The following is a 25,675-nucleotide window of genomic DNA, read 5'->3' as shown; positions in this document are numbered from 1 at the left end:
ACAGTCTATCCCTGATCCACACAGCAACCTCTCCCTACACTGGCAAAAAACAGAATGTAAAATGGCTGCCAGATCGGGTTTATTTATAGGATAGGGGGTATGTTCATGTGCTGAATTGTCTCAATTGGCTGTCCTGTCCCACCTGATGGATGTGTCATGGGTCAGCATGCATGCTGGTAACTGCTTTCCGTGGCTATAATGGAGGCCATTTTGGCACCAAAAATGACAGAAATTCAGGCGGATCCAGCATGCATGTGGAACCTGCACTTTCTGAATTATATGGTAGCCGTCATGGCACATAACAGGTAAAATTTAGGAACCCGTCTAACTAGAGATCGCCTTGACGTGCGGCAGACGGGCTCAAATAATTTTGTACAAAACGATTTGCCAAGCATCTCTAACTTATTAGTATAGCATTTGCAATTATGATGCAATTTTGTACTTTATTTGGTTTGCAGTGAGCTGTTGCATTGCATGTTTTGTTTAACAGTCTTGTTCTCAGCCATAGCAACGTGCCCCTGCGCTTTGGGATGTGCTGACTGACCCCCTTTTTCTTTGTCATGGGTCAAAGTTTGGCACAATGCAAAAGAATATGGCGCCAGCGGACATCGCCATATATTCGCTTGTTCGGCGAACCGTGAACAAGCAAAGTTCGCCGCAAAATTACCGCCGGGCGAACCGCAAGGCCATCTCTAGTGGCAGCATCAGGAGAAAGCCACTGAGTGGCACAACGACAGAGTCTGGAGGTGGCAACAGTATGAGGAGGCCACCGAGTAGCACAATGACAGAGTGTGGAGGTGGCAGCAATATGAGAAGGCCACCGAGTGGCACAATGACAGAGTGTGGAGGTGGCGGCAGTATCAGGAGGCTGTCATTGTTTTCATGTACTTTTTGTATCTTTGTTGTTTCATAATATATATTTTCCTCACACTTTCAGATGTCACACGACCTCACACAATGTCATTCGGTCCATATAGCAAAGGGAGTTTTTCAGTCACCCATCAATATTACCGAAAAAAAACATTTTGAAAGAGTGGCACAATGACAGAGTCTAGAGGTGGTGGATGCAGCAGCAGCATCATGATAAGGCCACCGAGTGGCACAATGACAGAGTCTGTAGATGGCAGCAGTATGATGAGGCCATCGAGTGGCAAGGTGACATCATTTTGAGGTGGCGGCACCTTCAGGAAGCCACAGAGTGGCAAGGTGACAAAGTGTGGATATGGCAGCAGCAGCAGGATACCATGGAGTGGCAAGGTGACATAGAGTGGATATGGCAGCAGCAGCAGGAGACCACAGAGTGGCAAGGTGACATAGTGTGGAGATGGCAGCAGGATGAGGAGACCACAGAGCGGCACAATGACTAAGTTTGGAGGTGGCGGCAGCATGAGGAGACCACAGAGTGGCAAGGTGACATAGTTTGGAGGTGTCAGCAGTATCCATAGACCACAGAGTGGCAAGGTGACATGGTGTGGAGATGGCAGCAGCATGAGAGACCTATGCTCAGGGACTACAAATGTTGCAACTATGACATATTACAGTTCTTCCTGTATACCACAATTTAAAAAAATCTACAGGCAGGTTGTGTATTGTGATGCTTGTACAATCCTATGATGCATTCCAGTATGACACAAATCACACACCAGAAAACCAGTAAAGAAATACATTTGGACAGCACATTACTCATAGTCCAAGGCATGGGCCGACTGGGAACTTAAAGCCTAAAAGTGGGCGCATGTTGTAGGTGGGTCCAAACTGACAATCGGCAAGGCAGAAAAAGTAGGTATGGCCTGCAATACCATAGTGCAGCACAAAATACCACCCCGGCTGAACCAAATACCACAGGGCAGCACAAAATACTGCCTCAACAGAAGCAAATACAACAAGGCTGCACAAATACTGCCGTCTTCCTCACAGTATTCAACAGTATCACTGTCCTCAGGATGGTGATCCAGTTGAGTTCATGAAGGCACTTGCAGACTTTGGCCAGGTGCATAAGTACCTGATCCTCCTGGCATTAACTAATGCTAAGAGCATCAGATCATTATGTACCCGGCCTGCCGGAAATTCCCTGTAGTCTCTATGGCCAGTCCTCCCCTGGTCCAAGTGTCCACTGGCCACACTCTGGGAGGCAGCCGAATGTCAGTGGAAACTTCGCTACTGGTATTGTGCTATCTACATGTGTTTATTTGCCAATTTTGCTGTTTAGGGGAGGTTCACATCACCGTTTCATTTTCCGGTATTCTGATCCGTCAGAAGAACAAAAAAACAACAAAGAAATGAAGGGATCCTGTATTTTAAGAATCAGTTTTGCTCAGTTATGCATCCTTTTTAGAAATTTCTGTCCGAGATCCGTTATTTTAGACGGGGGGAAAAAAAGTCCTCCAACATGCTAATTTGCATATGAATAAAAACACAGGTATCTCTGCAGCTGTTTAACATACAGACAAAAGAAGGGTGCCATCAGCATAAATCAACCCTATCAGCAGTATACATGATTTAATAGGGTTGATCATGCTGACAGAGGCTCTTCAAACAAAAATCTATTTACTGACAACACATTCCCTTTAAGTACTTTATCACTAGAATGTACATACAAATTCAAGGCACATAAAACACTGTAGTCATGATTATATCCCTTGAAGAAGAATTTATCAGTGTCAAAAAACAAGATTCAGATTTTATATATGTATTGTGTGTGTATGTGTGTATATATATATATATTCTCCTATTATCAAAGAGAAAAAAATATCTTTAACATATGTGATATTAATGAGTTAAACTATACCATGCTCTGCTTCATAGGTGGTGCAGATGGTGTTACTGCAACTAATACGGTCTCAGGACTGATGGGACTCAAAGCAGATGGAACACCATGGCCTGCAGTTGGAAGAGGGAGCAGGACCACATATGGTGGTGTGTCTGGTAGGTGTTGCCCTTTATGTTCTAACTCTCCTTAAAGGCTGTTAAAGCCTCAGGGGGTCCATGTTAAAAACTGAGATGACATGTTCACTGCAGGACACAATTCCCTGAGCATAATCTTGGTCATTGCGTTTCTAATAACTGTGACAGATGGAACATATTGAGTGTGAAGAGTCTGATGTTGCCCTTTCCTTAACAGTAAAGCCCAGCAGTATAATACAAGAGTAAGGTCACTAGGAAAGAGACAATTCATAAGCTGCTTCTTTTATACTGTGCTTGTTGTACTCTGCATCTTAGACTAGAAAGTGTAAAAATCCTAAGAATAGTTGATTTTTTTCTGGCCAGAAACAAAATTCAAGTCAATATTTTCTTAATGTATTTTGTTCTACAGTAAATTGTACTAAAACTTTTCTTGTTCACGTATGATGTAATAAATAAATGTTACAGATTATCGAGATTTAAAGAGTGCATACAAAATCTTACTAAGGCCTCTTTCGCACATCGTGTCCATGATGACATCCATGACAAGATGGTCAGTGGATCTTCCATGAAGATGACCGTGAAGAATCCATGTTTGGTCCGTGCGTCCATTTTTTGGTCTCCATGTGTCATCCATATTTCATAGACCCTGATAGGTTGAAAATTAATTTCCAGAGCATATTGTATCAAGAATCTGTGGAAACTACAGACCAAAAACAGTTTCCATCCATTTGGTGTCATTGGTTTTCACAGACCTGTAGACTATAAAGTGCATCACAGACAAAAACAGGGCATTCTTCTGTGATGTCACCACACATCCAGAGTCCTACAAACAGTAAAGTCAATGGATACGTATACTGTCCATGAAGACCATGAGCAGCACACATTTGTGATTCCCTGATGTGTGAAAGAGGCTTGTACGTCAAAGTGGCTGAGGGAATGTATGGAGAGAGCTGCTGCGATGGGCCTGCTCCATACGTGTGTACAATACAGTACTCACCCGGCGGCAGTGACGCAGAAACTGGTCATTTATCTCCTCAGATGCCGCATTCAATAGCATTTGTGAGGTTGGGCAGAGGGATCAGGCTCCCCTTACCTTCCGATTGGAACTCCCACAGTGAAATTGTGGTGGTCCGAACGTTTACCATGACAGCCTGGGGCTTGCTGAAGCTTCCCAGGGCTGTCATAGTAACCTTCTTGCTAAGCTATATATAAACAATAAAAAAATAAACATAACAGGTATCACCAGGTCCAAAATTGTGATTCAACATTTTTTGATCACCCTATCTCCCCCCTAAAAATTTATCCTACCTGCCAAAAATAAGCCCAATAAGTCCATACATTAAAAGGAACAATAAGCCTAAAAAATAATAGCACAACCCGGGTACATTTAGCAGATTATATAACAATTAAGTAACACTAATGTCTCACGAACATCTGGCAGATGCGACATTAGTGTTACTTAATTGTTATGTGATCTGCTAAATGTACCCGGGTTGTGCTATTATTACATGGGCAATTTTTTTTTTTTTTTTTTTTAGGCTTACTGTTCCTTTTAATGTATCGAGGAGATCCCTCTTGGGCTTATTTTTGGCAGGTAGGATCTGTGGGAGGACCTATTACAGAGCCCCATTGACGTGGGGACACCTGTGTGGTCTTTTTCCCTATTGGGGAGTGGGATGCGTCCTAATTAGTATACGTCCACCTATCCCTCTGGTCCCTTGTGCCCCATTATCGGACTCTAAGTGTTTCCTATAGGAGTCTTTGTATTTATAAGTACATTGGTGTTTGGCCAGTGAGAAAGATGGTGGCTTGTGAGGTCTGGTGACAGTCCACGCATGCGCCAGGATATTCCAGCTCTTTACCCTTCCTAATATGGCCGCTGAGACTGTAGAGTGCTTAAGCGCATGCTCCAACAGCCGTTCAACGTAGCGGCATTTTGTAAGTGAGGAGCGCAGCCCGGGCATGCGCGGTGGTGATCTGACACACAATGTAAGTCAATGGGGACGGATCCGTTTTCTATGACACAATCTGGCACAATAGAAAACGGATCCGTCCTCCATTGACTTTCAATGGTGTTCAAGACGGATCCGTCTTGGCTATGTTAAAGATAATACAAACGGATCCGTTCTGAACGGATGTAGACGGTTGTATTATTTAAACTGATCCATCTGTGCAGATCCATGGCGGATCCGCACCAAACGCGAGTGTGAAAGTAGCCTAACTAGCATGTCCATCAGCAGCCTCCGGCACTATGTATGGCAAGGAAAGTGAGCACATGCTCAGTGCAGTGTTAGGAGGTGGAGGCCATTAATGGACATGTCAGTAAAGAAGACTGTAATAAACAAGGATACAGTGTGATACAAATGAAGATCTTCTAATACCATTAAAGGGGTTCTCCAGGATTTACATGCTGATGACCTGTCTTCATGATAGGTTATCAAAATGAGATTAGTAGGGATCTGACTTTTAGGATTCCGGCAAATCAGCTCTGCAAAGAGGCTGTGGCACTTCATGAGCACTCAGGCCTCTTCTTAGGCCATGTGACATCAGATTCATCGGTTACATGGCCTTGGTGCAGCTAAGCGTTATTCAAGTGATGGGGTTGAGCTGCAATACCAAGTACATTGGCTATACAATGTACAGTGCTGTGCTTGGTAAGCTGTGAGGAGGCACGCACGGGAGCGCCGAGGCCTCCTCAAATAGCTGATCAGTGGCTGTGCTGAGGATAGGTCATTAATATACATATCCTGGACAACCCCTCTTAAATTAGTATTTCTAGTGTTTTTATGAACTCATTTGGGAGAACAATGATATAGTGGACAATCCCTTTAATTCCAGGAATGGTCCTTTAACGTGTCTCCATGAACAAGATGAATCTTTTTACTAGTAGGAATTTGATTCATTGGTCTCCAGCTTGGGGCCGCAGCAGAGATGGCTACTATGTTGAAGAATAGACCATATAGGTGTTGTATCACTAGAGCAAGCTATGTACAGTAACTGGAATACAATTTAAAAAAAAATTCATAGCGTAGAACCTTCCTTTCTGGTTACCCCTCCCTCTTAGATGCTCAGATGTCAGAAAGTACTATATCATGACATGTACAGAATTCAGCTCCCACCATGTAATGCATAATCAGAGACTAATTGATATCTAAAATATTACTTAAGAAATGTCATAAATCTTTAAATATTCTTAATAAATAACATAAACCAGAGCATTAAAATACGGTGGAAACAGTGTAGGCTGTAAGGACATCGATGATGTGGATAGAAGTTTTTGGATTATGGTATTAAATAGTATTTATTTTCATTTTCCACATGCCATTACATTGACAGTGGGAGGAAGAGGGTCAATAAGTTCATTGCACATGACAAATTATAACCTTAAGAATAGTGTTACTCATGAGTATGTTTCGGCTTCATTCTTTTTAAAATAACATGAATAAAAAAAATTGAAACATAACCAAGCCTTTAGATACTGTACCCTAAATAAGTACCCCACTCCAAGTCCAACATTATGTGGAACTCTTTACTAACATTGAGCCACAATGGGTTTACTAAGGGTGTTTCTTTTTTATAGTAATTAGCAAAATAAACAACTAACAAGCATAAAAAGTGATTTACATTTACATGTAAAAAAAAATAGTTACATGCACAACCAACCACCACTCTATGGCTCTGCTCACACTGAGGGTTACATTCATTACACTGCATTCAGCATATGTGTTGCGCTAGATTTATGCAACTGTATACCCATACAGTTGCAAAGATCTGCAATTGACTCCAGTGGAGTATGTACAGTATTAGTATGTGCTTTGTACAGTGTTTTGCGGACTCTCTTTGTATCAAAAAATTGGCAGCTGAGTTTTTACATACATTTAAAGGAAGAAAAAAACTTTCCATAAATCTATGGCACTGTACATAGAAAACTTTGTAATACATCTTATTAAAGAAAAATGCTTCTTTTCCACCTGTCAAGCTATTTTCCACATAACTTTGCCTCCTTAAATGTTAATTCACTCCGAATTCACTCTCTTGAGAGAGGAGATGATTTTTCAGCATCACTGAGCGAACAGGTTACAGCAATGCTGAGTCTCCTCGACCGCACGTTTCTTGGCTGAAATGCAGCCAATAAACATGCAGAGAGGTACTGGCACGCACTGTAATGCCATAGCCATGATGGCTACTAGCATTACAGTGATTGGCTGGCTGGAACGCGTCATCCGGTGCTATAAAGCACCGGATGACACGTGTTCGGCTCAGTCTTAGTCAAGGAGAGCTGTGCTAAAGAAGGGAAAGATGGGGTAGGGAGTGTTATTGGAAAAATTTTATTAGAAAAATGTTTCAGAGGCCCAAAAGTCCTTTTAAGGATAATTGCGTGTGACAGCAGCAATATGTGTTTGTAGTGCAACCAGCGCTAAATTGCTCAGTCTTAGTGAGAGCTGTGCATAGGAAGGGACAGACAGTGTAGGGAGTGTAATAGGAAGATTTTTTGTTATTGGACTGAAAAGTCCTTTTAAGTGTAACAGCAGCAACATATATTCTGCTCTAAATAGAGTCTAATAGGTCGCTGCGGACAGTTAAATTATCCGCGCCACATCTCCTGTGTAAAGTGTGCACATCCCTAAAATATCAGTGACATCCAGTGCACTTTTTCTGTAGACGGTGTCTGCTGCGGACAGTGACATTAGCTGCGCCACATTTCCAGTGTAAAGTGCGCATCCAAAAAATATAAGTGACATACAGTGTACTTTTTCAATAGACGGTGTCCGCTTCTGACAGTGACATTACCAGGGCCACATCTGCAGTGTAACGTGTGCGCTTCAGAAATTTATCTGTGACATACAATGTACTTTTTTTTTGTAGACGCTGCGGACAGTGACATTACCGGTGGTACCTCTCCTGTATAACGTTTACTCATCCCAAATACCTGTGACATTCCCTGTAATTTTTCATTAGCCGCTGGTGACAGCATTGACATTATCTGCGGGATATCTCCTGTGTGACGTTTCCACATCCAAAATGCCTTTTTAAATTTGTTTGTGCATACACTTCTAAATCCTACGCTACTTTACGTGTGACAGACTTTCAATCATATATAACATTTAATATGAAGAAGGCGAGCAGTAAGGCATGGGGCAGTGGCTGTGATGTTGTTGGTGCACGCAGAGGCCGTGGCCCTGGGCGCGGTGAAACTGTGCCTGCTGCCAGAGCACAAGAAAAGCAATCATCCAAGATACCTAGCTTTATGTCCCAGTTTGCAGGGTGGCGCAGGACACCACTTTTGAGAGTCAGACCAGTGCGACCAGGTGGTTGGTTGGATTGCAGCAGATAATGCTTCCAGTCTCTTAAACACCAAATCCAGTCTCAGTAGCCAAGAGTCTGCTCAACCCAATCCTCACCCTGATCCTTCTTCCTCCCACAATGGAGAGTCTGGGCAAACAAGTGATCCCACACTTGGATATTCTGAGGAGCTCTTTTCAGCGCCCTTCCTTGATTTGCCCCTCTCGCCAAGCACGCTTGAAGAGGGACAGATCTTGTGCCCTGATTCCCAAACTCTTGGGCATCCACAATCACAAGAAGATGACAATGGGAAACGGCAAATACTGTTTAATGAGGTAAATGATGATGAGACAGTTGCCAATAACTCAACGGCAATTACTGTCTCAAGAGGTTGATGATGAGGATGAGACACAGTAGTTGTCAATCACTGAGGTAGTGTTTAGGTGAACAAGTCAGGAGGATGAGCAGAGTGAGGAAGTGGAAGAGGAGGTGGTGGATGATGAAGTCACTGACCCAACCTGGGAAGGTGGAAAGCCTAGCGAGAACAGCAGTACAGAGGTGGGGGGATCTGCTGCACCGCAACAGGCTGGAAGAGGCAGTGGGGTGGCAAAAGGGGGAAGCGGGCCACACCAAACAGGCCCGCAACTGTTCCCCAGAACACACCCTTGTGGAAATCTCCCTTGCGAAGGGGTAGGTGTTCCGCAGTCTGGCGCTTTTTTTAGAAAACTGCAGACGACAAAAGAATTGAAATTTTCAACCTGTGCTATACAAAAATGAGCAGGGATGTGAACACTAGAACCTCACCACCATCAGCATGATCCGCCACATGGCATCAAAGCACTATAATAGGTGGTCTGAACGCCTGGGTCCACAATCTGTGTCTGCGGGTCACACCACTGCCTCCTCTTCCCCTGTGTCACGTGCTGGCCAATCCCCTGTCCAATGCCTCCAGCCCTGCACCTGGACCTTCGCAAGCACCATCAGCGACCACATCCACTTCCGTGTCCCAGCACAGCGTACAAATGTCCTTACCCCAGGCGTTTGAACACAAGCGCAAATATCCAGCCACCCACCCACAGGCCATATCACTAAATGCGCAACTTTCCAAATTACTGGCCCTGAAAATGTTGCCACTTCGGCTTGTAGACACTGAGGCCTTCCGCAGCCTTCCGCAGCCTGATGTCGGCGTCCGTCCCACGTTATGCAGTCCCCAGCCGTTACTATTTTTCAAGGTGTGCCGGCCCGCCTTACACCAACATGTGTCCAGTAACATCACACGTGCCCTGACCAGCACAGTTATTGGGAAGGTCCACTTAACCACGGACATATGGACAAGTGCATTCGGCCAGGGACACTACATTTCCCTGACGGCACACTGGGTGAATTTTGTAAAGGCAAGGAGTGAGTCGTACCCTGGGATGGGTAATAATGTTTTACAGGGTCAGCTCAGCTGCAGGCCCTCGTATATAATATTTTAGAGGGTCAGCTCACCAGCAGACCCTCACATATAATCTTTTACAGGTTCAGCTCACCTGCAGGCCAGCACCTAAAATCTTTTACATGGTCAGATCACCTGCAGGCCCTCACCTTATTGTACTTAATAGGTAATTTGCGCACATGACGCCTTGCTTGGATGTGGTAGCCGTAGCCGTTTCTCAGGCTCCCTCTCTGGAATCGAACCCTGATTCCCCGTTACCCGTAGTCACCATGGTTTGCACTGACAATAACATCAAAAGTTAATAGTCCAGACATCCGAATGGATCATCGCCGTCAAGGGGACGTGCGATCGGCCCCAGGTTATCTAGAGTCACCAAATCGGCAGCAGGCCCTCACCCATAATGTTTTAGATAGTCAGATCAGCAGGCCCTTGCTCCAAATGTTTTTGAGGGTCACCAGCAGGCCATCAATCGTAATTTTTCAAGGCTGTGTATGATGCCCTCCTTCATGTGAAACAAAGGGTGAATTGGAGTGACGGTTCCTTGTAATTTTTGGCAGTCCTTTCACTTAGTCCATAGGCTTTATGAGTTTAGGAGTCCCACTACCTGAACATATGTACCACAATGTGAATGAGGCCCTCCTTTATGTGATATACAGGTTATATCGGAGTGCCTCTTCCTTGTAATTTTTGGCAGCAATTGCACTTTATATACAAGTAAATATACAGGAAAGAATTTTTCCTAAATTTTTTTCTTTGGTTTTGTGTGTATTATTGTCAGTCTGTAAAAGTGGCGTATTACTCGGACAACATCGTTCCCAGCAGTGACCTGGGAGTCCAGGATGCATCCAGACATCCTCCCCATGCTGTTCCCGAACCATTTTTATTGGTGTTTCCATCAATTTCTGACCTTTTCCTATGAACCAGACACCCTCCCCTCTTCAGAGCAGGGGGTGCCTGGTTTAATGCTCGGGTTCTCCCATTGACTTCAATTATATTCGGGTGCTCGATAGAGCACCACAGCATCCCGACGTGTTCGGCCAGAGCACCCTAGCACTTTGGTGCTCAATCAACACTAGTTAGGAGCAGTGTAGCTGTGAACTCAGCAGCAGCATTTCTTTGTATCTCTCTGTTTCACCCTGCAGCTGCTTCCTCAAAGTCATCCCAATCACCCACCCATAAACTTCTATGGGCAGCATGTAACCTAATCTCACAGTAAAGTCCAGTTCCTTTCTAGAGATGGATTACATCGGTAAAACCAGAGTGAGAAAACAGTTAAAGGGCCGTTTGCATCATTTTTAGCCTTCTGCCGAGCATCCCGCCGAGGGAATACATCTGAATGCTTAAAATGGTATTCTGAAAAGTTTAATCTTTTGGACTAGGTTTGCCTCTTTAAAGTGAATGGATCAGCCGAGGGATTTATTTTAATACCATTTTAAGCTATTCAAAAGTATCCTCCCAGTGGACTGTTGTATTCAACCACTACACCTGAAACAATTCTTCAGTGTAACCAAATTCTCAATTCATAATCATTTTAGAGAATTGCAAAGAGTAGATTGTTTGTATAATGTGTATGCATTTGTCCACCTGAAGGTGAAAATAAATGTACAATTTATACATATGATATTACCCACAATTCTGGTGACAATTATAGGTTCTTCGTATGCACCTCTGCTGAGTCAGTAGGGCTCCTATAATGCAACAGAATATCTACTTACATCCTATTGCTGTACAGTGCTTCGAGTTCAGTTTACGCTTCCCAGAATGCAATTGATCAGGGCGTGCTATGTGAAGACATTATACCAGCATGAACACCTGAGAGATTTAAGCTCTGAAATTAGACTTGTGAATGCTGCTCTAGACTGTACGGCTGAGTTCACACGGGCGTTGCGGGAAAAGGTGCGGGAGCGTTGCGGGAACATGCGCGATTTTTCCGCGCGAGTGCAAAACATTGTAATGCGTTTTGCACTCGCGTGAGAAAAATCGCACATGTTTGGTACCCAAACCCGAACTTCTTCACAGAAGTTCGGGCTTGGGATCGGTGTTCTGTAGATTGTATTATTTTCCCTTATAACATGGTTATAAGGGAAAATAATAGCATCCTGAATACAGAATGCATAGCAAAATAGCGTTGGAGGGGTTAGAAAAAATAAATAAATAATTTAACTCACCTTAATCTACTTGCTCGCGCAGCCGGCATCTCTTCTGTCTTCATCTTAGCTGTGTGCAGGAAAAGGACCTGTGGTGACGCCACTCCGGTCATCACATGGTCCGTCACATGATCTTTTACAATGGTGATGGATCATGTGAAGACCGGAGTGACGTCATCAAAGGTCCTTTTCCTGCACACAGCTAAGATGAAGACAGAAGAGAAGCCGGGCTGCGCGAGCAAGTGGATTAAGGTGAGTTAAATTATTTATTTATTTTTTTAACCCCTCCAACGCTATTTTGCTATGCATTCTGTATTCAGGATGCTATTATTTTCCCTTATAACCATGTTATAAGGGAACATAATAATGATCGGGTCTCCATCCCGATCGTCTCCTAGCAACCGTGCGTGAAAATCGCACCGCATCCGCACTTGCTTGCGGATGCTTGCGATTTTCACGCAGCCCCATTGACTTCTATGGGGCCTGTGTTGCGTGGAAAACGCACAATATAGAGCATGCTGCGATTTTCACGCAACGCATAAGTGATGTGTGAAAATCACCGCTCGTGTGCACAGCCCCATAGAAATGAATGGGTCCAGATTCAGTGCGGGTGCAATGCGTTCACCTCCCGCATCGCACCCGCGCGGAATACTCGCCCGTGTGAACTCAGCCTAATACGGAATGTAACTCAAAATTGGTACAAGATAAGTAATATTATGAGTAATACGTGAAACTAAATCCCAACTAATCAGACATAGTCCATAATCCATTACTACAAGTATTGCATGTATGTAGGGGGTTCTTTCCCACACAGCAGGTAGAGGCATGGCAATGGTAAAGGAAAAAAAGGAAAAAGATGTCCAGCACTGAGATGAAAATAAAATCTTCAGTCTTTTTCCTTTTTTTCCTGGATTGTTTAGGGACTGGACAGGGTCCTTGCACAAGAGGCTATACACTTGCACAAGTCCTTGCACGAGTGCTGGCTTGATTCCTGATTTACATATGGCAATGGTATTATTAATAAGCAGTTAGTACAGTAAGGGTCAAAACATGGGGCTAAAATTCATTTTTCACAGGTGATGTGATCTTCTGAAAAAATAAAAAATACCGGTACATTAAAAAATCAACTCCATGACTAGCCCACACCACAGCTTCTAGCTCTGCCCTCTTACACCCTGAACTACATATCCTCCAATATCAAATTGACTAGAACAGAAATGGGATATAATTTAAAAATGTATTTTAGCTGCATTTTGATCTTTAAAAATCTGAAATATGGGCTATTTTCCTTTTTTTACATACTTTCTGTGTGTGAAAAAACCCCAATAAACAACAAATAAACTAGTGTGTAATAAAAATGGCATGACAAATAAAGTCTCATGTATCCACAGGATAGAGGATGTGTTTTATTGCTCGGGAAGTTCAACCTCTGGGACAGCGATCATAAAAACAGGCTCCCCAAGTGCTGCCCGAACTTTGCCATGAGAATGGAACAGTGGGGCGCATGTTCATCCTCCACTGTATTTACTTCTAGGGGATTGAGATTGGACCCTCAGCAATCATGAAAACGGGAGTACGCAAGTGCCACCGAACTGCCCCATGAGAATGTAGCGGTGGTGCTCATATGCATCCTCCACTCCAGGACACTGCTGCAAGCACAGTACTCAGCAGTTACATAGAACTGAATAGAGTCGAGGTTTCACATGAGTACCTTAGATCCATTCTCATGGGGCAGTTCGGCAACACTTTCAGACCACCATTCTTGAGATTGCTAGAAGTCCCAGAAGTTGGACACCCCCCCCCCCCCCCCCCCCCCCCCCAGCAATCAAACACTTATTCCCTGTCCTGTGGGTAGGAGATAAGTGTTAATAGTGTGGCACAACCCCTTTAAATGAAAATGAAAAGTCACATGTACTAAAAAATAAAGAAAAAAATGTGTTTGGTCAAAAATTCCTTGGAAAATTCTAAAACAAAGACTCAGAACAGGTCTTTTTAATATAGGTTTCATCAATGTGTTTCAGTTTAGTCCAAAAATAAATATATTGCGCAATTCACCTTTCACTTGTCTTCTGAACACATTAAAACATTAAAGTATGCAAATAGTTAATTGTGTTGCTCAACCAGAGATTGCTGCAGCCAAAGAGCTACAGTGTGTTCGGAAAGTCTTCTGACCCTTTCATTTTTTATGCAGATTATGCTGCGTCCTTGTGCTGAAATACCCTTTTTTATCGACAGTGACATGTTGCAAGCAGAAATAATTTTCTGACTTTATTACCTCTAGCCATGGTGTTGTACGGCTTCCTGGCATAAACCATCAAGTGTGGGATGCCATGATAGAAAGATGATCCTGTTAAGGCTACTTTCACACTAGCGTTTCTATTTTCCGGTATTGAGATCCGTCATAGGATCTCAATACCGGATAAAAACGCTTCCGTTTTGTCCACATTCATTGTCAATGGGGTCAAAACGTAACAAAAAAACCCGGAGTGTACCAGAATGCATTCCGTTCCATTTGGTTGTGTTCCCATACCGGAGAGCTGCGGTTTTCTTTCTTTCATGACCCACAATGCAAGTCAACGTGGACGGATCCGTCCACCATTGATTTTCAATGGAGTTCATGACGGATCTGTCTTGGGTATGTTAAAGATAATACAATCGGATCCGTTCATAACGGATGCAGATGGTTGTATTATCAGTAATGGAAGTGTTTTTGCTGAGCCCTGCCCGATCCAGCAAAAACGCTAGTGTGAAAGTAGCCTAAACTGGTATCGTGTGATCCCTGTTTTATCAATGCGGTAGTGACTCATAACTCATGAGAATATGTAAAAAATGCCCAAGGTGAGAATACCCCTTAAATTTTATACCCAAATGGACTTCTGACTTCTTGTTGTTTTCCTTTGTTACATTCTTAAATATATGATCTACCAAATGTTATTTTAAAAATTTAATTCTTCTTTATCAAATCTTATTTACCAGTTATTAATATTTAATACTTTAGATTGACCTACCAGTACCACAAGCAGAAAAGTATTTTTTATTACACACAAAAAATATGTCAAGCTAGAATATGTCTACCTTCTATTTTACATGCATTGTATCTAGTGAAGTGATTAGAATGATATGCTTTCAAGTTAACAGCATGCTCAAAGCTTTGCACGGTCAAATAATTATTATTATTTATAATATTTCAAGATTAAAAGAAAATATAAATTTTCCTTTCTCTTGTACATTGTTCAATATCTCATGACATGGTGTCATCAGTAGTCAGCGCAGAGGAGATCAGAACCCTAATAATAGATTTTTGACAGTTCGTTCCCCTTACCTGTCCAAGATATGTCATCCCTGTTCATGAATGCTTCATAGCAACAAAGGAGACAGAAGGAAATGCCAATCCATGAGTTTAAGGTAGAGACCTTCTCCAGTTTGACATTTCAGCAGAAAAGCAGTTTATGAGATGCATAATTTTTCATCAGGGACCCAGCTGCCATCATCATAGAAGCTTTCACTTCCTTCAATGACAAGGCAAGGTCAAAGGTGTATTACTTAATGCAAGGTGAAATTATCCGTAATGCTTTAAAAAAGAATAACAATGTATTAATATCAGTGTTACATTATAGTAAACATGTTGTGTATATTTATAAAGATAATGCAACCTGCTAAAACTCAACTCCTGTACAGTATATAGGCATGTCTGCATTCATGTACGGATCTCATCTGTTCGTTTCTACTTTTTCTCTTTATGTTTTTAAAACACCACAAAAATGTAACAGACCAAAAGTAAAAAAAAAAAATTATATATAGTTAAGGCTGATATTCAGCCTGTATTTGTGGGAGGGGCATCTGGCTATTTAACCCCTCAGACAGATCTAGGCCAGTCGCCCGTTCATCGTGCTCTCTAGTAGCTGAAGTTACTTCCCCCGTTACCCACTTCCTCTGTGGCTGACGCATGCGCATGAGGTAAGTAGCTCCGAGCAGCCGCCGCTCTACTAACCAGCATCCCGCTCAGGAGGCTCTTCCCCATAGGTCGGGCAGGCAGGGGGGAGCTGCTCTGCTCTCTCATTCTCCATGCGGCACCCGGCTTCCGGCTGGTAAGTAGTGAGGTTGCCGCGCTCCCCCCCTGCCGCGACACTGCTCACGTCCCCGCCTGACAGCCGACTTTCCCAGCGCCGGGGCCCCCTGTCTCGCCACATAGGTAAACGGGCAAGAGCTCTTGCCGCAGGTCAGGGGGCTCTCCGTCACACTGAGCACGGCATCCTGGCCAAGGCTCCGCCCCCGGTGTACGCTGCATGTGCCGCTCAGTTCCCTTGTTGCCCAGTAACAGCTTGAGGCTTGGGGGTTTGTCACCAGGGGATGGTTTCTGGGACAACTTATAGGGTTTGGAGGTGGTCTTGGTTCCTGGCAGGGGACCCGCTGTTAACCCCTTTTCCAGATTATTAAATCCCCCCAGATGGTGATGGTTCAGGTGTCTACATTTACATGGTTAGCTCGTTCAGTCCCTCCTGGGTATTGTCACGAGGGTGTCAAGAGCCACGCCTGACTCCGTTATACCCGGGGTCAGGAAGTCGCAGCGGGTGGCTGCGCGCTCTATGTCTAAAGACAGTGCTGTTTATTAATGGTAGCTTTCTGGTTTGCCTTGCAATCCTTTTTGGCTTACTCAGGGATCCGTAGCTTCTCCTCCTCAGCTGTTTCTTGTCCAGCAATCCCAACCTCCTTATATTCCCATCTCTCACTTCTCTGGTTGCCAGATATAGAGCTTCCTGCCTGGACTTCTATACTGACCCACTGGAGCTGTGTAGCTGTGTTCCCTGGTTGTTGTTCCAGAACGTTACCCTCCGGATCCCTGTTAGGCCTTGGTGGTCTGCTGTTATCGCCCACCTGGGATTATATGTTTGTCTGTATTGTCTGTCCTCTCCTTAGTGTTTTCCTCTTAGTGTCAGTGGTGCGGACTAGTGATCCCACCGCCCCGTTCACTACATAGGGCTCATCTTAGGGAAAGCCAGGGTTTAGGCACGTGATCGGCTTACGGGTGAGGAACCCGTCTACGGACGTCAGGGCAGTCAGGTGCCAGCCGCAAGGTGAGTCAGGGGTCACCATCTTTCCCTCTCCCTTGGACAGGGCCTTCCCATTTCCCTCCCTTTGCGTGACGCCGGTCATTACAGGTATTTAGTATGCTGGGCTGCCCGGCACGTCAGGCCACGGCTTCTCACAGCAATTGTCTCCTGGTTCGCCCAGGTTTTCCGGGTTAATAGGATTGTCTGGTACGCTCAGGCTCACGTTATAGGCTATGCCTTTTAATTGCGCAAATCTTGGTGTCATTTATTGTTGCCTGGTTCGCCCAGGCTATATGTTGTCTCCTGGATCGCCCAGGCCTCTGTGTCGCCTGGCACGCTCAGGGTTCGTGTTTGTCCTTCTTCTTCCTTTGTGGCCTGGTACGTTCAGGCCTTGCATTGTCTTCCTCCTTTGTTGCTTGGATCGCCCAAGTTTTATGTTTTGTCTCCTGGATCGCCCAGGCCTCTGTGTCGCCTGGCACGCTCAGGCTTCGTGTTTGTCCTTCTCCTTCCTTTGTGGCCTGGTACGTTCAGGCCTTGCATTGTCTTCCTCCTTTGTTGCTTGGATCGCCCAAGTTTTATGTTTTGTCTCCTGGATCACCCAGGCCTCTGTGTCGCCTGGCACGCTCAGGGTCCTTGTCTTCTCCTTGTTGCATGGTTTTCTTCGGTCTTGTGTCATCTTCCTCCTCCACCACCTGGTTCGTCCTGATTCGCTACCTGGATCGCCCAGGTCACAGTGTCTCTGGGCACGTCCAGGCTCCGCCTGTCCTTCTTCTTTCCCCTGAGCTTTTAGTCTTTCTTGCCTGGTTCACTCAGGCTGTGTTTCATCAGTCGTTGTCGCGTCCTTGCTCGCCCAGGTCTGTACTCTTCCATCATCCAGCATATAAAAAAAAAGGAAACCTTGGTTCATTAGCAGGCGATCAGGCAGTATCAGTATGTCAACTTGTTGTGTTATTCATCTTCCATTGTTTCTTTCTTAGTTTTCAGAATCTCCGCGTGTTTTTCTTCTGAACCAGTCAGGCAAGTGTCGAGTCCGTCTCAAGGTAAGCTTCGTTTAGGGGGTTTCTGGTTGGGTCTTGTTAGCTGTTGAAATCAGTACTTAGGGCAACGATTTCTTTAGTCTCGCCTCTAGTTTCAAAGGGTGTTTGAAGCCAGGTCTTCAAGTCCATCTTGTCGGTCACATCGGGTAGGTCGCTTACCGGTCATTTTTGACCTCTCTCGAGTCTCGAGCACTCAATTCCTAAATTTATCACCTCTCAGCCGGTCGTCTTTCTCCGCATTCGTCTATCACCTCTCGTTCCATACTCAGTCTTATTTAGTAATCACTTTTTCCACAGGTCAAGCATGTCCCAAGTTTAGAGATGGATGACAACCTCTCTATGCCAGCAACATCCGTTTCAGGCCACACCAGCAGCATGTCTTTAAGGAGTTGGACTATTCCGAAGCTGATCGCCGAATTTAATCGTAGGGGGATTCGGCACCCTGCGTCCGCTCGCAAGGCGGAGTTATACCGTTTACTAATGACAGCCTCGGGTCCGGCAGAAGATCAGTCTAATCTCAGCTCCATTCAGCAGGCTTTAGCCCAGATTCAGTCATCCATCAGTGGCCTTACCAGCTCGGTAGCTGATATCCAATCTAGGGTTGCAGAGATAGAGACTAGGTCCCCGGTCATGCCTCAATCACCGGGTTGGTCAGCTACCCCTGCCACGCTTCAGGATGTTCCAGGTAGGCCTGCATCCAGTCCACAAATCGCGCCCTCACACTTTATCCCAGATAACATAAAAAAATATATACTGGCAGGGAAGGACGTGAATCTAGCATCTATTCTCATTGCTTCCCAAGATATATCTGAGAACAGTGTCATTAACTGCTGGGAGGTCTCAGTGGTTTTGAAAGCCAAGGATGCACGACTCAATAGAAAATTGTCTATACCTGAGTTTGTGCTGGCCTTTAGCCTTTACAGGGACATGGTGTGCTCTGCCCACCCCATTAGTAGGGAAGAGTTAGATTCTTACCTGTAGCGGGTCACGGATTTAGGGCACAAGTACGGCTGATCAGCGTTCTACGACTATCACCGGTCTTTTTCCGCTAAAGCTGCCGAGGCCCTAGCCCAGTTTCAGTTTGTCACAAATTGGGCAGATCTGGACATGGAACTTTTCTGCCGTCATTTTGCAGGCCTCAAGGCTCCACTATGTTCCATATGCCAATCCATCTTCCATTCATCTGAATGGTGCCCCAATTTGGTCCATCCTAATCAGTCAGGGCCCGCTCCAGGTCCCTCCGGGGCACCGAGGAATGCAGCTTCGGTAGACAAGCTTGGAAGACCAATTGTGTACCTGGGTAATAGCCAGCTATGAAATAATTTCAATGCAGGGGGCTGCGCGTTCAACGCTTGCCGGGCGCTCCATATTTGCACCGTTTGATTCAGGGCACACCCCCGGTCCACTTGTCCTAGGAAGTCAGCCAAGACTTCTGGACTATCTGACATAAATGTAGACCTGTTAGCCGCCCTATTGCAGGAACACCCCGATCAGCAATTTGTGTCATTCCTGTTGTCAGGGTTCAGAGAAGGCTTTCATACTGGCCTCTTCACACTGCTTAAGGGTTCTTGGGAAGGCCCTAATTTGTTATCCACGACCAAAGATCCAGAGGCAGTAGAAAATCTCATTCAATCAGAAGTCGAGAAAGGATTCGTTATCGGACCATTCCAAGAGATTTCATACCAGTGTTGGCGGATTAATCCCATCGGCCTTGTCACAAAACAATCATCTAATAAAAAACGTCTCATTTATGATCTCTCCTCATATGTCTGCTACCCACAGCTTGAACTCGCTTATCCCGTTAGAGGAGTTCTCCATGCACTACTCCTCAGTTGACAAGGCAATCCAGTTCATCTTGTTGTCAGGCAAAGGGTCCTGGCTTGCCAAGGCGGATATCGCCAATGCTTTTAAGTTGCTGCCAGTCAAGCCGCAACTTTGGAGGTATTATGGCATTCGGGTCCAAAAGTAGCCCGTGGTTGTTTGACCAATTTGCCAGAGCCCTTCATTGGATACTCACCCACCACGGCGGCTTATCCATGGTCATTCATTACTTGGATGACTTTCTTCTCATTGAAAGGCCCCAACAGGTCCCATCCATCCCTACCACTCTCCTTGAAATTTTTTCCCGACTCCAGGTTCTGGTGGCCACCACAAAGACTGAAGGTCCAGCAACTAAGGTCACTTTCTTGGGCATCAATCTAGACTCTGTCAAAATGGAAGCCAGTCTTCCTCCCGAGAAGTTGCTCAAGATCCGTTCTGCCATCTCCATGGCAGTCGGGTCCAGCACCCTGACCAAGTTGGAACTTCAGTCTTTGTTGGGGATGTTGAATTTTGCCACCAGGATCATGCCACAGGGTAGGACCTTCTTATCCAGGTTGTTACAACTTTTGCCATCGGCGCCGGAGCGGGATTCCGTTGTTCATCTGGACAGCCACGCCATAGCTGACCTGACCATGTGGAACTCCTTCCTCTCTGACTGGAACGGCATATCTTTCTTTGTTTCACAATGGGATTCCTCCTCGCCCATCGTCTTTTCTGATGCTGCTGGTTCCCTTGGGTTTGCTGCCATATTCAGGACCCACTGGCTGGCTGCCAGATGGCCATCGGAATTGTGCTCAGACACGTCAGCCCTCAAATCATCACCACTTCTGGAACTCTACCCCATTGTAGCGGCCGCTCAGGTTTGGGGCCACAGCTGGGCCAACTCATCAGTAACTTTTGTAACAGATAGCCAGACTTTGGTGGCTATCATCAGCAAGGGCAGGGCCAAGTCACATAAAATCATGGCATTGCTATGCAAATTAGTTTGGCATTCTCTTACCTTCAATTTCCATAGTCAGTGCGTGCACATCCCAGGCGAGAAGAATAAAGCTGCCGACGCGCTGTCCCGTCTCAACTTTTCGTTTTTTTTGAGGAAATGAACAACGCAGACCTTTCAGGCACACAAATTCCAGCACTCAGTTCACTCACCAAGGACTAGACGCTTTCGTGGCCGAAGCTAAGAACCTGGTCAAGAGATCCCTATCCCGCAAAACGGCCAGGAATTATCAAGCTGGGTTGAGAGTGTTCAACAAATTCGCAAGGGCCTTCCCGAGGGGTCAGCTCAGCCAAACATCTTACATCATGGCTTTCATCGTTTTTTGTCACTCGCAGCTTTCCTTGTCTTATAACACTATTAAGTTATACCTAGCCGGTTTACAACACCACTACATGCTGTCTAATCCAAGCAGCAGGTCCATCCTGTCTATTCAAGTCATCAAAGCCACTCTCAGGGGCATACAAAGAGAAGGGAAGGGGTCGCAAAATTGCAGACAGCCAGTGTCCAGCGAGCTGTTTAGGACGCTATCCTCGGCTCTGGACGGTAATCCCTTTGGGCACTCCACCAGCATTGTCTTGAAAGCAGCGATGTATCGTAGTTTTTACCAGTTCCTTAGGCCTGGGGAATTCACATCCGGTGCATACCAATGTATCTGCCTCCTAAAACGTTATTTATCGTGGGGCAATGGCCACTATATCCTCCACCTGCCCTCATCTAAAACCAATCAGTCTGGTCTGCCCACGGAGGTTAAATTCTTCCCTACATTTAATAAATTGTGCCCGGTCCAGGTACTCCATCAATTGCTGACCACATTTCAGGCTTCCTCCCCAGAAAGCCCGCTCCTGCCCTTCAGAGATAGATCCCTAACCTCCACGCATTTCATTTCTCATATCCGTACACTTGTCCAAGGATTAGGTCACGATCCCAAAGTCATTTCTGAACACTCTTTCTGCATAGGGGCGGCATCGGCAGCTTCCCGGCATCAAGTACCGGCCCATATAATCCGCTTCATGGGACGCTGACGGTCTTCTTGTTTCGCCAGGTATATTCCCAATCCTCATACCGAAATATCACAAGCTTCTTGTACTTTGGCTCTGTAATAATCTCAATAAAGATTATCTGCACCTAACAGCTCGACTCCTTTTCTTGCCGCCTTTTTGGTGTACCCACGTCCGTGGCTCCCGGCATAATCCAGCCACTGTGGTCAGGGTTGGGGTTCACGTACAATCATCTCCAGTTCCTAGCCCTGACCATAAATAGTTAAGGCTGATATTCAGCCTGTATTTGTGGGAGGGGCGTCTGGCTATTTAACCCCTCAGACAGATCCAGGCCAGTCGCCCGTTCATCGCGCCCCTCCCTCCCGCCCCTTTTTCTTTCTTCACATCCTTGGGTGTGCCCTATTTTTGGTGTACCCACGTCCGTGGCTCCCGGCATAATCCAGCCACTGTGGTCAGGGTTGGGGTCCACGTACAACCATCTCCAGTTCCTAGCCCTGACCATAAATATATATATATACATATATACACTCACCTAAAGAATTATTAGGAACACCATACTAATACAGTGTTGGACCCCCTTTTGCCTTCAGAACTGCCTTAATTCTACGTGGCATTGATTCAACAAGGTGCTGATAGCATTCTTTAGAAATGTTGGCCCATATTGATAGGATAGCATCTTGCAGTTGATGGAGATTTGAGGGATGCACATCCAGGGCACGAAGCTCCCGTTCCACCACATCCCAAAGATGCTCTATTGGGTTGAGATCTGGTGACTGTGGGGGCCATTTTAGTACAGTGAACTCATTTTCATGTTCAAGAAACCAATTTAAAATGATTTGAGCTTTGTGACATGGTGCATTATCCTGCTGGAAGTAGCCATCAGAGGATGGATACATGTTCTCATTCTGTTTACGCCAAATTCGGACTCTACCATTTGAATGTCTCAACAGAAATCGAGACTCATCAGACCAGGCAACATTTTTCCTGTCTTCAACAGTCCAATTTTTGTGAGCTCGTGCAAATTGTAGCCTCTTTTTCCTATTTGTAGTGGAGATGAGTGGTACCCGGTGGGGTCTTCTGCTGTTGTAGCCCATCCGCCTCAAGGTTGTGCGTGTTGTGGCTTCACAAATGCTTTGCTGCATACCTCGGTTGTAACGAGTGGTTATTTCAGTCAACGTTGCTCTTCTAGCAGCTCGAATCAGTCAGCCCATTCTCCTCTGACCTCTAGCATCCACAAGGCAAAGATACTCATGTTTTTCCAAAACTCATAGGTGTTTGTCACGGATTGATTTAGTTTTTACGGATAATAAAGGGGCACAAGACATTGAACAGGTAAAGTATGGACGACGGGGGATTTCAGACCATAATTCACTTATTATAAACACAAAAATAAAGAAAAAATAAATAGAGGGATGAATATAACTATAGGATGGATTAATATAATGGGTACTTACGATAAGATAACTAAAGAGATTAGGGAATATTTTTCGAGATAAATGAGGGTTCAGCTGGAAATAATATGGTGTGGGAGGCCGCAAAGGCCTTTATAAGAGGGATTGTCACTAGATACACTTTAATATACCGCAAGGGAATTAGGAAAAAAATCACTGACTTGGAAACTGAAGTAGAAAAATATGAAAATAAATATATCGATAACCCCATAGTACAAAATTACAAAGAATGGACAGATAAAGCGGCCAAACTGGAAAGTGATTTGCGACTCTTCGCCGAACAACAAAAAGAGAATTATGTAAGGGATAATTATATTTTTGCGCATGTACCTGGTAAAAAGTTGGCTGCCCTGGTGGCAACTCAGACCAAAAACAATAAATATATTTACTGTCTGACAGATAAATATGGCCATAAAACTGTTGAACAAACGGCAAAATTGGAGCTTCTTAGGGAATACTTTGAAAATATATACAGTAGCAAAGTAAATAAGAGTGTGGTGAAATTACAACAATTCTTAGGGGAAATTACTATCACCAAATTAACTACAGACCAGAGAGAAACCCTAGAAGCCCCCTAAAGATTCGGCTGAAGTAGAGATAATACTGTCTATGATAACCAAGAATAAGACCCCAGGAACAGATGGTATCCCATTCGAAATATACGCCCAATATAAAGAAGTATTAATCTCGAAATTGCTCACAATGTGGACAGTCTCGAGGGAAGTGGGAAAACTTCCAGATTCTGTCCGAGAAGCTCTAAAAACCTTAATACTAAAACCAGGGAAAGACCCGGAAATTCCGGATTCATATCGCCCTATCTCATTAATTAACACCGATAATAAAATATTAGCAAGGTTTCTTGCAAATAGACTCGGGATAGTGACGCCTGGGATCATTCATGAGGATCAGTCGGGCTTTATGCCAGGTAGAACTACAAGTGACAACATAATTTGATACTTCATGGGCACCCAGCTGGAACCCATGAACTGTGGAGAACGTATGATTGTAACCATAGATGCCTCAAAAGCCTTCGATACGATAGAATAGCCTTTTTTATTCGCTACACTGAAGAGAATGGGATTCGTAGACTATTTTATATCTTGAGTTAAGTTATTTTACACTGAAGTCTCCGCAAGGCTAATATTGAATGGCGAGTATTCGGAGAAAATACATATTGCTAGGGGGGTTAGACAGGGTTGTCCCCTATCCTCTTTACTATTTGCCATAGCTATGGAACCTCTAGCGGATATGATCAGACAAGATAAAGATATTGTAGGTTTTAGGTTTGGGGCTTATGAGGAAAAAATCTCACTGTACGCAGATGACATTATGCTATTTGTGGGATCTCATGGTTCACTAATGAAGATCTTCCAGGTATTTGAAGAATATATTGAATATACTAGACTGAACATAAATTGGTCAAAATCGGCGTGTATCCCGATTGTTCCTCTGAATGGGTTTGTACCGGGGCCACTTGAAATTAGAGAGAAGCAAGAATCAGTTAAATATTTTGGTATTCAGATAACATCCAATCCCAGGGACTATTTACAGTTGAATGTGCTCCCAAAAATACAAGAGACGCGGAAGAAAATAGAAGTCTGTAAAAAAATTCATATATCGATGGCAGGACGTATTTCACTGGTGAAAATGAGTATCTTACCTTCCTTAAATTACATGTTATGGAATGCACCAATAATAATTCCTAAAAGATTTTTTAAAATAATAGCCACCCTAATAACAGATTACAGATACAAGACCATGGTAGCTGGGGTTAAGAAAGGTCTGGAAAACTGTAATATTTTTCAACTAATAGAAGCAGGTATTTTGTTTCAAAAACAAGTTAAGAAAATACCCCTATTGGATATGTGGACTAAATCTTGGAACAAGGTAAAAGAACTTTGGTTACATAAGGGAATAGACTCAGACACTTTGTTATGGGATAATACTCAGTTAATGGAACTAAAATTAATTGAACAAAAAGTCTGGTGGAAATATGGAATTTTCAAATTGGGCCAGATATGGAGAGAGGGAGATATAATTACTTATCATGAATAGAGTTGAGCGGACACCTGGATGTTCGGGTTCGACGGGTTCGGCCGAACTTCGGAAAAAAGTTTCAGTTCGGGACCCGAACTTGACCCAAACTTGACCCTCGAATTCGAACCCCATTGAAGTCAATAGGGACCCGAACTTTTGAGCACTAAAATGACTGTAAAAATGTCATGGAAAGGCGTACTGTGTGTGCTTTCGGCGTTCTCACCCTGCTGCTGCTCGCCTGTTAGTGCTGCAGCGTAACTTCGGCCTTTCCGCTCACCGCCTCATATGCAACGTGCCCACAAGGTGGAACTCCACCTTGCACATGCTGGACAGCCCTGAATCAGTGTAGACCTGAATTAAAGATTTATTTGCACAAAATGGCTGTATTTCAAATGGCTGAATCAAACCTCTGTATGTATAGAGGGGATCACACACGCCCTGAATCAGTGTAGGCCTGTATTAAACATGTATTTGCACAAAATGGCTGTATTTTTCAAATGGCTGTATTTAA

General features: G+C 44.4%; 1 protein-coding gene across 1 annotated transcript in view; it reads left to right on the top strand.

The window, feature by feature from the left end:
* DPYD (dihydropyrimidine dehydrogenase) overlaps positions 1-25,675 on the top strand; it is a 1,571,083-nt gene that overhangs the window by 1,192,448 nt on the left and 352,960 nt on the right. The window contains exon 18 of the mRNA XM_040406865.1: positions 2,806-2,925. Coding sequence (XP_040262799.1) covers positions 2,806-2,925 — 120 coding nt within the window. The remainder of the gene's footprint in view (positions 1-2,805; positions 2,926-25,675) is intronic.

The sequence above is a fragment of the Bufo bufo genome, chromosome 9, assembly GCF_905171765.1.
Source record: "Bufo bufo chromosome 9, aBufBuf1.1, whole genome shotgun sequence".
In the NCBI taxonomy this organism is placed as follows: Eukaryota; Metazoa; Chordata; class Amphibia; order Anura; family Bufonidae; genus Bufo; species Bufo bufo.
This window is presented reverse-complemented; position numbering and strand designations above follow the sequence as displayed.